Source organism: Diabrotica virgifera, chromosome 4 (genome assembly GCF_917563875.1).
Source record: "Diabrotica virgifera virgifera chromosome 4, PGI_DIABVI_V3a".
Taxonomy (NCBI): Eukaryota; Metazoa; Arthropoda; class Insecta; order Coleoptera; family Chrysomelidae; genus Diabrotica; species Diabrotica virgifera.
Window position 1 is genome coordinate 135,603,690 of NC_065446.1, and position 15,826 is coordinate 135,619,515.

General features: G+C 33.3%; 2 protein-coding genes across 3 annotated transcripts in view; one reads left to right on the plus strand and one right to left on the minus strand.

The window, feature by feature from the left end:
- Window positions 1-5,091, minus strand: part of LOC114331115 (uncharacterized) — a 276,343-nt gene extending 271,252 nt beyond the window's left edge. For both annotated transcript variants that reach the window (XM_050649715.1, XM_050649713.1), the window contains exon 1: window positions 4,957-5,091. The gene's annotated coding sequence lies outside the window, so the exon portion shown is untranslated. The remainder of the gene's footprint in view (window positions 1-4,956) is intronic.
- The window catches only part of LOC114331118 (probable phosphoserine aminotransferase), a 99,855-nt gene extending 84,960 nt beyond the window's left edge, over window positions 1-14,895 (plus strand). Inside the window, exons 3-6 of the mRNA XM_050649716.1 lie at window positions 4,976-5,241; window positions 6,639-6,733; window positions 6,800-6,969; window positions 14,513-14,895. Coding sequence (XP_050505673.1) covers window positions 4,976-5,241; window positions 6,639-6,733; window positions 6,800-6,969; window positions 14,513-14,885 — 904 coding nt within the window. The 3' untranslated portion in view covers window positions 14,886-14,895. The remainder of the gene's footprint in view (window positions 1-4,975; window positions 5,242-6,638; window positions 6,734-6,799; window positions 6,970-14,512) is intronic.
- Window positions 14,896-15,826: the final 931 nt, after the last annotated feature.

Below are 15,826 nucleotides of genomic sequence, written 5' to 3' on the forward strand. Positions count from 1 at the left end.
AAATAATAAAATTTATTTTACTTTAAAACCTAAACAGTTTTTCCAGTCTCTTAGGCCAAAAATATTTTGCTACCTACTACATTCTCATATTTTGACGTTTATTTGTGTCAGTCGAAATGATTTGTAAATTTTGAGGTTAATGCCCCTTAATGCTAACAACCATATTGTCATCGAGAAAACTCAGTTGGGTCAGTTATCTCAATATAATACAATGTATGTATTTATGTATCTAAATCTATATATTGTATGTTCCCTATGTCCAGCTGAACGATTTACGTACTGTATACGTGGAATATCATATAATTTGTCATATTATGTATCTTTCTTATGTATTGTACCCTCGGAGATCGCTGGGAAAATTTAGACTCAAAATAACAAAATCCAGTTTGGCAACACTGTGTGAATGTTGATAGTATCATATCCCTTTTAAGATAAACAGAACTGTAATTTAGTCCAGACAAATTAATATATTTTTGGTCAGCAAAAATGAGATTTTTCAACCAAATACTGTCTCAAATATGATGTGCAAAATAATTTTTAATTTTTTTCCACTCATGAAATCGTTATCGTCCAGTTATTGTCTTAATTATTTTAACTTTTAATAAGTGTCGACTAATTCTAAATAATTAATAAGTTGTTAAAACATTTTATCTGTAGCGGCTTCTGGAATGCCTTAAAACTATCGGATTTAATTCGACCATACTTACAAATTTTGCATAAAATATTTGGACATATAATTTTCTTTTTTATTCGAGGAAATTGCATTTCGATCAATTTTCATGTCTAGAAATTCATTTTCGAGCAGTTGATTTTGAGTAATTGATTTTTAGCCATTACGTTCAAGCAACTGATCTATAATCAAAATTATGACAGATTATCTAATTATGACACACTATCTAAGGTGCAACGAAGTTCACCGGGTCAGCTAGTATCATATATATGCCAAAAAATCACAATTAAAAAATCGACCTCTTTCGGGATTTTTCCTTAGAGTCGACGGTTTAATAAATAACGAATTTATTCCTTTCCTTTGAATCATACTGTATATTAATTTGAATTTGAATTTTGTAATTTCATGAGTACGTAGTAACTTTTTAATTATTAATTTATTAATCCCTTTAAACACTGCACTCTTTAGGTTACACTATTTAAGCAGTTAAATAATTCAAATAATTTAGTAATTTATTTATATAATAATTCCTCATTAACGTTTAATAACACGATTTTTATTACGTAAGTAGTTAGTGACTTCGACGGCAGTACTTGAGGACGTTTTTTTGTATCGAACACCACAAACATTTTATTTTTTAAACGTTAAAAACATTAATTTATTGATTTTTTTATAAGCCTATGGCAGGATACCCTTAATGGGACGATATTATTATATATGAAATTCAAATAATCGTGCAAATAAATCACTTATTTAAGTATTAATTGTATTATATTCTATCGATAACAAAATTTTAATTTTTTAAACGTTGAAAAAATTATTTTTTGACTGATTTTTGAGGCTATTTAGTAAAAAAAAAGTTTCATTAGCTGATTTTGATGGTAAAGATAATATACATAAAAAAGGTAAATTATGATTAATTTAGCTGTATGTTGTTGAGGTTATGAGTCAAAAACTTCAGAAAAAAACAGTTTTTTCGATTTTTAGGTATTTTTCTCGTCGAAAATGATAATGATGCCTAGGCCATTCGAAAGAATGGAAAAAAATTCACAAAATAACAATATTTTAAAGTTGGCGAAAAATTTCCAACATAACCTAAATTTTTTTTGAAAATTTCAAAAAATTTTCCTGTGCTCAATTTTGAAGCTAAAAATCTGAAAAAAATCAGGCTGCTTGTATCGTTAAGATACGCCTTGATTAAATTTTTCAGACTTTTTGCAGTAATACAGCGTCTAAAAATAATTTTTTTCAAAAAACAAGTTTTTTTCCAAAGCCCCTAGCTCCTGGGATCCTGTTATTTTTTAATCAAAACGAAACCGTAGATGTTCTTATTTTATTATATTAAAAATATTTTTATTACGTAAGTAGTTAGTGGCTTCGACGGTGGGTACTTGAGGACTGGTTTATCCTGAGTTTTTTCCAAAAACGTGGCTAGAAGCGCTTCCTTGCTTACGGCACCAAAGTGCCGAGCTTTTTTTAACCTTAGCGCGGTTTGAAAATCACAACCGCAACAAGCATTTTTATATAAAGGGTCAACATTTTCTATCGAATACTACAAAAATTTTATTTTTTAAACGTTAAAAAGGTTAAAAAAAATTAATTTATTGATTTTTTTTATAAGCCTATGGCAGGGTACCCTTAATGGGAACATATTATTATATATGAAATTCAAACAATCGTGCAAAACAAAAAAATAATTTATTTAAGTATTAATTGTATTACATTCTATCGAGAACAACAAAATTTTAATTTTTTAAACGTTAAAAGAATTATTTTTTTTTACTGATTTCTGAGGTTATTTAGTAAAAACGCCGAAAAACGGGGTTTTTGAGCATGCTGTAGGAAAAAAAAATAAGTTCTAATAGCTGATTTTGATTGTAAATGTAACAATACATATAAAAATGTAATTGATGATTAATTTAGCTGTATTTTGTTGAGTTTATGAGTCAAAAACTTCAGAAAATGCCAAAAAAAAAACAGTTTTTTCGATTTTTAGGTATTTTCCACGTCGAAAATGATAATGATGCCTATGCCATTCGAAAGAATGGAAAAAAATACATAAAATAACAATATTTTAAAGTTGGCGAAAAATTTACAACATAACCTAAAAATTTTTTGAAAATTTCAAAAATTTTTCCTGTGCTCAATTTTGAAGATAAAAATCTGAAAAAAATCAGGCGGCTTTGTGTTATTAAGATACGCATCCATTAATTTTTTCAGATTTTTTGCAGCAATACAGCGTCTGGAAAAAAATGTTTTCGAAAAAACACGTTTTTTTCCATAGCGGACCCCCCGGTGCACCTAGGGACTTGAAAATTTGGCTGAGTGAGTTTTTAATTATATATTTTCGAATGGCTAAACCCAAAACTGAATCGAGCCTGGTGCAATTTTGACCATCTTATCCCGCTATAGCCTTTAAACCATACAGGAGAAAGTTTATTTTACCCCTAAACTATGTACTTTTCGATTCACCTGGTAGACCTAGTTAGACAAGGTGATGGACACTTTTTAATCTAACTTTAGAAGCTGTTGTTAGAAAATTGGATAAAAATGGCTGTATTAATACAAGCTCTATGCAAATATGCGCATATGCGGATGATTTTGCCATAATAAGCCGCAACAAAAGCGTATTAAGCGAAAAAGCTATAGAGCTGAATCGAGAAGCTGCTACGTTTGGTGTATAATATATAAATGGAAGCAAAACAAAATAAATGGAGAGCACAAAGTCGAATTAACATGATTATTTCATTCATAGGAGATTCAGACCAATAGAAAGCTACAGAAATCTAAATTGATAATTTTTGATAATTTCCCGTCGTCAAGTATATTACGTCAGATGCCCTTCGTTGCTATGAAAAAATACATTCAGTGACATTAATGACAATTAATGTTTTAAAAATTATAAAATTTGATAACTTTCAACCGTAAAATATTTATAACAAATGTGTGTTTAATTGTACTAATTTGTACTTACATAAATAAATTACAATAAAATTTTGGTTTTGAACAGTTTTATTCATGAAATAATCGCAAAAAATTGCACTCGATCTCTAAAATTAATATAGAATTTTAGAGCTCTTGTGCAATTACTACTGAGAATCTGAAGGTAGACAACCATACCTACGAATATGCCTCCACTTTTCCGTACCTATTCTCAATAATAAATGACAAACATCAGTCAAGAAATGCAAGCACACATTTTTAGCGGCAATGAGTGCTTTTATGCATACAACGACTTAATGAAAAGTAAGTTACTGAACCGTGCGTCTAAGCTTAGAATCTACAAAACAGTAATATCCATATTAGACCAGTAGTCACATATGGATGTGAAACGTGGACCCTCTCAACCACTGATGAAAATTAACTGAGAATATTGAGCGTAAAATACTAAGAAAGATATTTGGACACACCCAATGCAGCGATGGTTCGTAGAGAATTAAAATGAACCACGAGCTGGATGAACTAATGCAGAGCGCAGAGAGTGTTAGATTTGTAAAGTCACAAACACTAAACTGGCTTGGTCGCCTAGAAATAATGCCATATAGTCGAGCTATAAAAGTAATCCAGAGATGGAAGCCCAAGGAAAGAGAACAAGAGGAAGGTCCCTTAAAAGATGGATAGACGAAGGACAGTGTCCGACAAGGCAGAATGAAAGAACATTGCAGGCCAAGACTCATAAAGGGTTGTAGCGCCATTAGAAGAAGAAGAAGAAGAAGAATTACTACCAAGTATTTCAATTGTTGAACTCTTTCAAAAATGTTGTTTTTCAATATTGATTTCATTCGTCCTGTTATCATCTCTTCTAGAGCAGATTAAATTTAGATGTTTTGTTTTTCCTTCGTTAGTTTCTAAACCTCTTTTTTGTGCTTCATTTGTCAGGATTGTTAATTCTTCTTTTAGTTCTTCTTTAGAACTTTGTCATCTGCAATTGTGTTTGTGCTACCTTTTTTTGTTTTATATCAAGATCCATTCATAGAAATGTTTGTTAATCTGATTAGCTTTGGCAGTATACCTTGATTTCATTTTATTAAATAATTTATTTCTTCCAGTAGAGTTAATATTTTTTCGTTTTTTCGGCATTTCTTGATTGTTATATTCCCAAAACTTTTCAAGAATTTGCTTGAAAGTATGTTCTTATAAAGAACCATGCTTAAACAATGCTTTTGTAATCGATATTCCTATTCTAAATCCATTTTCGTAATCTCCCAGTATTTTTTACGGTGTTTGATATTCTTATTAATTAATTCTTATTATTTACATACCTATACTTACATATCCTTACATACCTATATTCTTCCATTGCAGGACAATTCCTGTGAATTATAAAATTTTGTTCATGGCCGGTGGGGGACAAGGAGCCTTCTCAGCCATCCCTATGAACCTCATCGGAAGAACAGGCAGCGCAGATTACTTAGTGACTGGAATTTGGTCTAAAGTAGCAGCAGAGGAAGCTAAAAAATACGGTAAAATCAATATTGCGGCGACAGAAGGTCAAATTTCCGATCCAGAAGTTTGGAAGTTGGATCCCAACGCAGCGTATGTCTTCTATTGTGACAACGATACCATAGACGGTAAGTGGAGGTGGTTACTATGATGTGATTTATTTTTTTTTTGCTTAATTTTAAATTACGACTCGTAACTGCCACTTATTTATAACGACATTCAGTGAGAGTTCAAATACTTGTTTTGCAGTTATAATGTGTTGGCCTAACCCTTGGTTCTCTAGATCTCCAGATAGATGACTGCTCTTTTTATTGCATTGTTTTGTTTCATTAAAGTAACATATTATAAAGAATTATTATTCTGACAATCATTGTATATGACATAACCAGCAGATTAATATTACTTAGAAACCTCATGTTTTATCAAAAAATGCTTACGTCAATGACAAATGCATCATAAACAAGACCCAACAGCGCCACAACATAACACAAAGACTGGAAACGGCAGAGATGAGGGAACTGAGAAGAACTCAAGGAAATACACTGAGAGATTGAAAGAGGAGTGAAGACGAAGACATTACAAGAAAATGTAGAGTACAATGTATAAACGAATGGACATGAAATAGAAATAAAATAATGAAATAACCACATAAGCAGAATGAGGAAGACCCGTGTGGTCAAAAAGCAAGAGAGATAAATCACCAATAAACACAAGAAATATTGGAAGACGTTCCATAGAGTTATTAATCCGCCCATGAACAAGCAGAATTGCTTAAAAATAGGAAGAAGAAGGTAGTTATTCTATAGTGACTGTAGATTAGATTAAGTAACAAATATTTTCTAATTTTCTCCTGTTTAGAAACACAAGACCTCGGCTCTTTACATGAAGACTGTGCATTTGCGCCCCAATTGTTTCCTACAACTTTCCCGTGAAGGTTATTCTCGTAGCAACCTTTTGTCTTGTAATCTGATAGTGGTTTTTAGATGTTATTACGTGGTCTAACATTTGGATCTCCCAGACATTTGGATCCTTTGGTGTAGTCCCTCCCAGAATACATTCAGTTTTACACGCACCAGGTGGATGTTGAGATCAATGCACACACTTGGGTGTTAGTAGGGTTTGGTTTTAGTGAGTTCTGTTTGTAACGGGTTGGCATCATGTTTAAATCCTCTTCTATTGTCGACGCTAGTCATGAAAATTTTACAAATAGCCATGTGCCATGGATTATGGATTTTACTTTTACAGTGATACCATGATCGTCACCGTAAATAAAGCTCCCAGGATTTTCGTTGTTGATGAATATATGTATATACTGATGTGTGAAGAAAATCTAGGTCTTCCCAGTAGCACCACATCGCAAATTCTTCTATTGGATTTATTGTATCAGCTTTACCAGCCAGCAACACGTACCATTTAAGTGTTCTAAATCCATTACTAACCGAAAAACTATGTCGTTAACCCAACTGCAGGTTTTACTGGAAATAAGAATGTTATATTTTAAGTTAGTTTTAACGATCATTTTTAGGTACTGAATTCCCTGTGACACCAAATACAGGAACGGTTCCTCTAGTAGCTGACATGTCTTCCAATATTTTAACAAAAGAAATCGACGTATCAAAGGTATATGCTTTTATATAACAAAGGAGATATTTATATTAATAATGTTTGACCTCGTACCAAACACAGTTTGGTATCATTTTTGCAGCCTCTCAGAAAAACTTAGGTACAGCTGGACTTGCTCTATTAATTATTCGTGAAGATCTCTTGGGGTACGCTGCACCTTACTGCCCTGGAATATTGAACTTCAAGACACTGAATGAATACAACTCTATTTTAAATACACCTCCAATCTTTCCGTAAGTTTTTTTTGAATTTTATAGTCACCAATAACTTTCCTTTTATTTTTGTTTTCACATAAATAAACACATACTGTTATCTATTACTAAAAAAGTAAGGTCTTGGTTAGACCACGACGTACAATAACTACATTAAACTGGACTACATGGCGGGGCTCCTACTATGTTATATCTTCTCAATATTGTATTACGGAGTTGAATCGTGGACACTCACTGAAGCAATGGAGAAAAAACTTGAAGCCTTCGAGATGTGGCTATACAGGCGAATCCTAAGGATACCATGGACGGATAAGATAACCAACGAGACCGTATTACGAAGAGTGGGCAAAGAAAGAGAGGTAATGTATACCATTAAAAGGAGAAAGTTAGAATATCTCGGACACATAATGAGAAACGGCATTAAATACGGATTACTGAAGGTTATCCTTCAAGGTAAAGTATTCGGAAAGCGAGGAATTGGCAGAAGAAGAATATCATGGTAAAAGAACCTGAGCAAATGGTTCTCCACAACAACAACTAATCTATTTAAAGCAGCAGTTAAGAAAATAATTATAGCCAGAATGATCGCCAATATTCGAAACGAATAGGCACTAAAAGAAGAAGAAGACATGGCGGGGCCACGTAATGCGGATGAAAGAAACGATCCTACAGAGTGTGACACTGCTGCGAAAGCTAGGGGAAGAAGAAAAAAAAAAGGCAAAAAACGATATCTAGATGACATCAAAAACACTTACTTGCAGAATGTAAGTGTACTTACTTGACACATGTACACGGCGAACTCTGAATACAAAGGAATGAAAGAAAGAAAGAAATAAAGAAAAAATTGCCTCAAATAGGAATGTGGTCTATCACCTACACTTTTTAACACATACATCGATTAGGCTTTTGAAAATATTGTATAGTGGAAATGTGGAACAATGGGCATACCAGTCCAAAAGAGTATATTATATTCACTACTTTTAGACGATCACGAAATCATTTTTGCACAAGACAGGGAGGCCATGGAACATATGGTAAGGAAATTAAGGGAAGAGTATGAGCTTTGGGGCTGAAGATAGGTATGTGTAAGACCAAATACTTATGTTTTGGATCCGAGATTGCAGATTTGAACTTAAAGTAATTAGGATTAATGATAAGCCGAGACCGTACTTGTATGAACGATACAGAAATGAAAATTGCTGGGACAAAATAAGCCACAAAATCACTCCCAGGAGTAATATGGAACAACACTCTGACCAAAGAAAACAAAAAATAGTCTTCCAAAGCATAGTACTTAATAATACACATATTATAGAGCGGAAAAATAGTCAATGACAACAACTAATACGAAATAATATAATAAAAACAGTGTAATTGGACTTTATGAGAAGATGTCTACAAATCACCAGACAGGAATAAGAATAGAGGAAATATGGCACAGAATGGAATTAGTATGCTCAATTATTACAAAATAGTTGGGAAACAGAGCCCTGCAGTGTTGCGGGAATGTCCGTCCAGAGAGTGCCAAATCATATGTGGCCAACAATAATATTGGACTGTGACCCGCCGACAAGAAGACGGAGAGGAAGAGCTGCTATTAGATGGAAAAAGTACATAAGAAATGCTATGATAGATAGAGACCTCAGAGAAGGTGACGGGAGAATAGAGTGATGTGAAAGACGAAAACGGCGAACTCTTAATGGGAAAAAGACGTACTTTTTATTTCTAAGGCTTTGGCCACGCCACACAGGCGTTTTTTTACGGCGCCGTAAGAGCAGTAAGGCTACGGCTCCACGGGCGACAAATTTACGCTAGCAGTAGCCGTAAAACGAAATTAAGGTTCCGCGGAACGGAATAGGAATAGCCGAACTGAACCGACTACAGGACTTGTGCGTAGTCGGTTCAGTTCGGCTATTCCTATTCCTTTCCGCGGAACCTTAAGTTCGTTTTATGGCTACTGCTAGCGTAAATTTGTCGCCCGTGGAGCCGTAGCCTAAGCGCCGTAAAATTACGCGGCAGTAAGCGCTGTAAAAAGCATGGCCACACGGGGATGTAAATTACGGCGTGTCGCGAGATAAAAATACAGGTTTTTGGTCGTTGCTGTGGCTAGATACTTGTTGTGGCACTAACATACTGCGGAAAATGAAAACAGAAATAGATGTAAATAAAAATTTTAATTCTCGTAACTGTTTTAATAGTAGATTATACCACGAGTCAATAATGATGGCTATTATTCCCGAGGAATATTTACGAACCGAGCCGCGTTAGCGGCGAGGGAGTAACATTCCGAGGGAATGAGAGCCATTATTGCGAGTAGTATACTCTACTTTATCTACGACAAATTAATTAATTTAAAATTTTTAATGAACAACTTTATTTGTTAAAAACATTAAAATTAGTAATAGTACAATTAATAAACTGAATTGGTTGAGAATCATCATTAACTTTAGTAGAGTTTTTAATACAAATATTTGGGATCTCGATTGCTGTAGGACAAGAAGATGGTTCATTACTGTTTATCTCTTTAGCGATAGTATCTGCTGTAGTCCAGATCAACGTCATGGTTTATTCTCAACATAGATTTAATCATTGAATAGAATGACCATAATGAAGACGGTTTATATTTTGCACTTAATTCAGCGAAATAGGCCAGCAGAACATTTTCGGAAAATGATTTCGCGTTGTTTCGAACACGCCATTCGTTGAAGTTTGCGTACGTTTTATTATAAATGGATTTCGATGTTTCAGGTATTAAGGTAGATGCTGTTGCTGTAGCTAGTTCTACAATTTCTGGTGGTGTACAATTAAAAGATTTTTCATTTTCGTCCATCTCAACACAAACTGTCAAATATACTATTCGTTTGACAGTGACACTTTTTGAGGTTGATTATTTTGTTTCCGTGGTGAATTTTGTGATTGTTGTGCCAGAGGGATTAATAGCTATTAATCCCGCATTATTAATCCCTAAGGGATTATTATATGGCATTATATTGCAAACACCACAAGTATAATACATATATTATGTATCAGTCGTAGATAAACTCATTTATATATTCTTTCAATATTATGATAACTATAACGCCCAGAGTCTTGTTTATAAGACTGGTTATAATTCAAAAAGTAAAATAATTTCATGAATATTTCTTTATTAAGAACAAGATTACTGATAATTATTATGTATAAGTAAAATTTTAAAATTTGAAAACAGGATAATTCCGGCGAAATGGGTTTAGTTAATTTTTTAACGAAAATGTAGCTCGCAGTCAAACACGCTTGTCTGACCACGCATTACGCGACGGCTAATAAAATTAATTCGTCCCTTCGTTTGTGACACGACGCCAAAGATGGGCCGGTTCGATGTTGCTGCGCGATATTTTACAGCTCAGTCTCAGTCTGGCCATCTACCATTCTCAGCGTGGGACCCATTTTCGCGCTTATTTTTACGGCTCTTACGGCGCCAAAGATGGGCCGGTTCGATGTTGCTGCGCGATATTTTAGAGCTCAGTCTCAGTCTGGCCATCTACTATTCTCAGCGTGGGACCCATTTTCGCGCTTATTTTTACGGCTCTTACGGCGCCAAAGATAGGCCGCTTCGATGTTACTGCGCGATATTTTACAGCTCAGTCTGGCCATCTACTATTCTCACCGTGGGATCCATTTTCGCGCTTATTTTTACGGCTCTTACGGCGCCGTAAAAAATCGCCCGTGTGGCCAAAGCCTTAGCGAAACGCCACACGGGCGATAATTTACTGCGCCGTAATAGCAGTAAACCCATTGGTTGGCTAACTCCTCCACCAATTTTAGATGAAATAGGAGTTAGTCAACCAATGCCTCGTCAGGTTTACTGCTCATACGGCGCCATAAAGTATCGCCCGTGTGGCCTTAGCCTTTTAGTATGTGATCAAAGTAGTTCATTTTTCTTTAAATGATTTTCTTTACTTCAATAGTTTGCATAAAATCTTTAGACGTTAATTTGACTGAATTTTCTTCAATACACATGAATGAAAATTTTCAGACATATGCATTCGCGGGAACAATAGACGAATAGTCAATAAAAAAAATGTTTATGTTTATTAATTGTTTAAATAAAAAAACGATTTTAATGGAAAATGCTTAAATTCTCTTGTTTTTTACCATGTATAAACTTGAAGCTTTTACGGATTGTAGCTAATGATACGAACTATACATAATTTTACTTTTTACATTAATTGTTTACATTATGCTTCATAAATAAACAATAAAGTTTCAAATTTTGAACGCTCATACATTTGTATATATATATATATATATATATATATATATATATATATATATATATATATATATATATATATATATATATATATATATAAATCGGCGTTTATTCGTGTCAAATTTCAATACGATACGAAACAAAACTTCAACCAAAACTCAAATTCAAAAATTCGTGTTTTTATCGTAGTCTTGGAAAAACCACCGGTAGAGACGTTTTGTGCTACAATTAACATTAGAATTCGTTTTGTCGTATTGATTAATTAAACGCTTTTCTTTAGTTTAATCGTTTGGGTCAAATCTTTGGACGTTAATTTGACTGCCTTTTCTTTAATGCAAATGACTAAAAATTTGCAGACATATGCATTCGCGGGATCAATACACGAATAGTCAATAAAAAATTTTTTTGTTTAATAATTGTTTAAATAAAAAAACGATTTTAACGGAAAATGCTTAAATTCTCTTGTTTCTTACAATGAATAAACTTGAAACTTTTACAGATTGCCGCTAATTATATGAACTATACATAATTTCACTTTTTACGTTAATTGTTTACGTTAAGCTTCATAAATAAACAATAAAATTTCAAATTTTTTGCCGATTCCGACTACTTTATTCCGACTACTTTATTCCGACTACTTCATGTTTGTACATCATATATGTTTTATACATATTTTAATAAACATGAAGATATATTTTAATGTTTGAAAAGTGTAAGACTAAAAAGTAAAAAATAAAAAAATGTGAAAAAAATATTTTTAAAAAACGCTTTTCTTTAGTTACGAGTGACTAAAATTAAACATATTATAAAAAAATTAACTAAAAAGCCAAAAATAAAAGAAATTGAAAAAATCTAACACATTCGTTAAAGAAAAGCGTGGTGCAAAAACCGTTTATTCGATGAAGACGCGCCACGCTTTTCTTTGACGAATGTGTTAGATTTTTTCAATTTTTTTTTATTTTTGGCTTTTTAGTTGATTTTTTATGTTTAATTTTAGTCACTCGTAACTAAAGAAAAGCGTTTCTTAAAAATATTTTTTTCACATTTTTTACCTTTATTTTCCTTTAGTTATTTTGTACTTATTTTTAGTTATTGAGTATTTACTTCTTTTTTCATCTTTCTTAATGTTTCCTTGTTTATAACGTGTTATGTCCATGATATTTTTACCGTCTTTCGATAACACCAAATCTTAAAGCTGGCAATAATTTTTCCGGTGCTTCCGCAATTATTGTACAGGCTTCAACTCCATATAAAAGACAGAAAATACAGTTGAGTCTGCGAATCTTTACCCATGCGTCATCATTTAAAGCATACGAAATAAGTCGATGATATAATAAGTCGGAAATTGAAAATAGTTTGGTAAATTTCAATTTCCGACTACTTATGATCGACTTATTTCGTATGCTTTAAATGATGACGCACGGGTAAAGATTCGCGGACTCAACTGTACGTAACGATCTCAATACTCTAGTTCTAATTTTTATTTCCAGTTTTCCATTGCGTCATTTTATTTCAAGCTTGTTTATTGTTCATTTAACTCACATCTGAAATTAAGGGAACTTGCATAAAATTTTAAATTCGAAAAAAATCTTATAAATCACAACAGAACATAATTTAAAACATGTATCACAGATAAAAAAGTTGTTTTTGTGTTCCGTTTGGCATCTAAAGACGATTCTAAATTCAAATTAAATCAGCTAGCCCAAAACGCGTCGTGACGTCATATGATTATATGTTTACATCCTGCACCAACAAAGTTTTAAGTACAAGTCCGGGTTGACATAATATCTAATTAATACAACAGTAATTTGGAATTACTACCCGTTTATTTTAGCGTAGGTACATATTACGTAAATATAACTAATTACATGTAAACAATAATGCGAGGATGTCCCTGCTAATATGAAAGTAGTTCGCGCATGCGTGTAAATAATTCTTCGGCGCGCGCACCTCGGGATTTGATACTCAGAGAGCTTGATACATCACAAAAGTAAACAAAAATGTATATATAATTTTAAATTAGACATTATAAACGTCAGTAAAAAATACAGTTATGTGACTTTACAAGTGTTTTTGATCGTTTGAACTAATAAAGTACTATGAACTAATGAACTATAGAAAATTTGTACTTTTACAAAATGGTTTTATTTTCCATAGTAAACATTCTTTCCTTTCCTTCAAAAACTGTATCAAACTCCAATCTCAACAAATTGGTATATATTATTACGATTATTACAGTGACATACGATAAATGTCATTAGAATATAAATATGTTTCCTTTATTTCGCGACGTTAAGCTGGCCAAATACCCAAGTAGGTGGGGGCCAATAAACCAAAGAAGGAGAAGAAAAAATACCTAAATATAATCATAAACATAGCCATATAGTAAAACTATATGACGTCACGGTATTTCGGTTGTATTTCTATGTTATTATTGAGTTATTAAAGCGTGAAATTTTGGAAATCTCATTTTTAAACAAAAATGAACATTATTATGTAATAAAAAATGTGCAAGGTCCCTATTGTATATGATTACTTTCTCTAATGCTTTGCGTTTAATGTAGATTGTTTCGTCTTCACTCTTATTCTTACTGACAATCATGAGTTTTGTCTTTTTTTGTGTTCAGCGTCATTCCGTACCTCTCGCAGTACTGCGTAGTGCGATCAATCAAAATTTGCAGCCCTTCTCTGCTTTCCGCAAGGAGTATTGTATCGTGTGCATATCACAGCAAGTAGAGGGGATAGTACACATTCTTGTCGTACCCCTCTTCTTATTGGAATATCTTTAGATTTGTGTTGATCTACTAGAATTATGGTTTTCTGATATCTGTATTTTGTAATGATTCTCACATCCCGATCATGTACATAATATCTATATCTATAATCTCTATTTATCTAAATAAAATCAATGGAAAAATCCCAGTTGGTCTGTGCTAATTCAAATGGCAAGTACCTAGTTTTTTCGAGCAGGGAAGCATGTTGCTCTTTAGGCACATACATATTTTAATCTAGTAACATCGACTTGTAGTCATAATATTTTATCATAAGGTATAATGTAAGCCATATATTTTGAAGTTACCACCTTCATTGGTGTGCTAGTTACAACTACTTTGCGGAATGCACTGAAGATGTTCTGTTCAGAACGAAAACGTTTTGCAATCCATGTGGATGACTTTTAGAAGTTTTAAATAAATTAAATAATCTATTTATCTATATCTGATACAAGATATAAATACCAAACAAAACAATATAGGATGTTATATTATATGGAAGTTTCGTTAAAATATTTATATATTTTAGTATATTTTTCAGGATATACGTTATGGACAAAATTTTCAAATGGATTCGACGCAATGGAGGACTTCCCGCTATGGAATCGTCGTGTAGGATAAAATCCCAATTACTCTACGACACTATCGACCAATCTAACAACTTTTACCATTCTCCTGCCGTGAAGAATGTTCGCAGCAGAATCAATATAACTTTTCGTATTAATGGCGGCGATGAAGACATTGAAAAAGAATTTCTTGATGAAGCTGCGAAGGAAAGCGTGCTGCAGTTGAAGGGACACAAATTAGTGGGGGGTATTCGGGCTTCTTTATTTAATTCTGTAACTGTAGAAGAAGTTAAGAAGTTAGTTGTGTTTATGAATGAATTTAGAAGGAAGTATGAAAATAAACGTTAATACCAAAGTACTTTTTTATTTTTGTGTAACTGCTTAAGCCAGAACCATTGTTAGTTATTAGTCTTATGATCTTCTTGTTCTACGGCACTACAGCCCAAATTGAGCCTTAGCCTCCTTTATTTTTTGCCTCCACCCTTGCTTGTCTATGGCGGCTCTTCTCCATACACGTACTCCTAAAAGGGCTTGTGCGTCGCTGTTTACTCAGGGCCATATTTACCACTAGCATTTTTGCATATTTTTTTCGCATTTCCTAGCTCCGAGTAGACGCTGGCACAGTTTACCACACATTAAAAGTTTAAAAAAATATAAGAACGCTGATGTAACACCACTTTTAAACATAACCGTGAGAATATATTATTTACTAATTCAGAATCAGATTTTTGGCGATTAGTAACCTTGGCAAAAGAAAAGTCTGGTTTGAAAAGTCTGAGTACAAATCAGAACAACAAAATTGGTTGGTTATGAGGAGGTTGGGTGGGGGGAGGGGGTAGATCAGGGCCAGAAATATTAATGCCTAGTAAAGTTTAACATGTAAATCCGGCCCTGTGTTTACTGTGTCTTTCTAGCGCTTTCTTGGTTTTCCAACCGGTCTCTTTTCCTGCATTGTAGTATTCAGTGCTCTTTTTGGTAGCCTATCCTCTCCCATTCTTATCGCATGTCCAGACCATTGCAACCTTTGTATTCTAATGAAGTCTGACAGGGGTGTTTCCTAATAAAGTTGATAAAGCTCGTTGTTGTGTCGACTTTAGAATTCCGTTTTCCCTCACAGGTCCTAGTATTCTCCTCAGTACTTTCCGTCGTCGAGTCGAGTTGGTTTTTGGATGTTTCTTTCAGAACCCAGGCTTCACTGCCATAGCATGCTATTTGTCGAATTAAGATATTATAGATTCTCATCTTTGTATTTCGGTGGAACCTTTTACACCGAAATATATGGGAGAGGC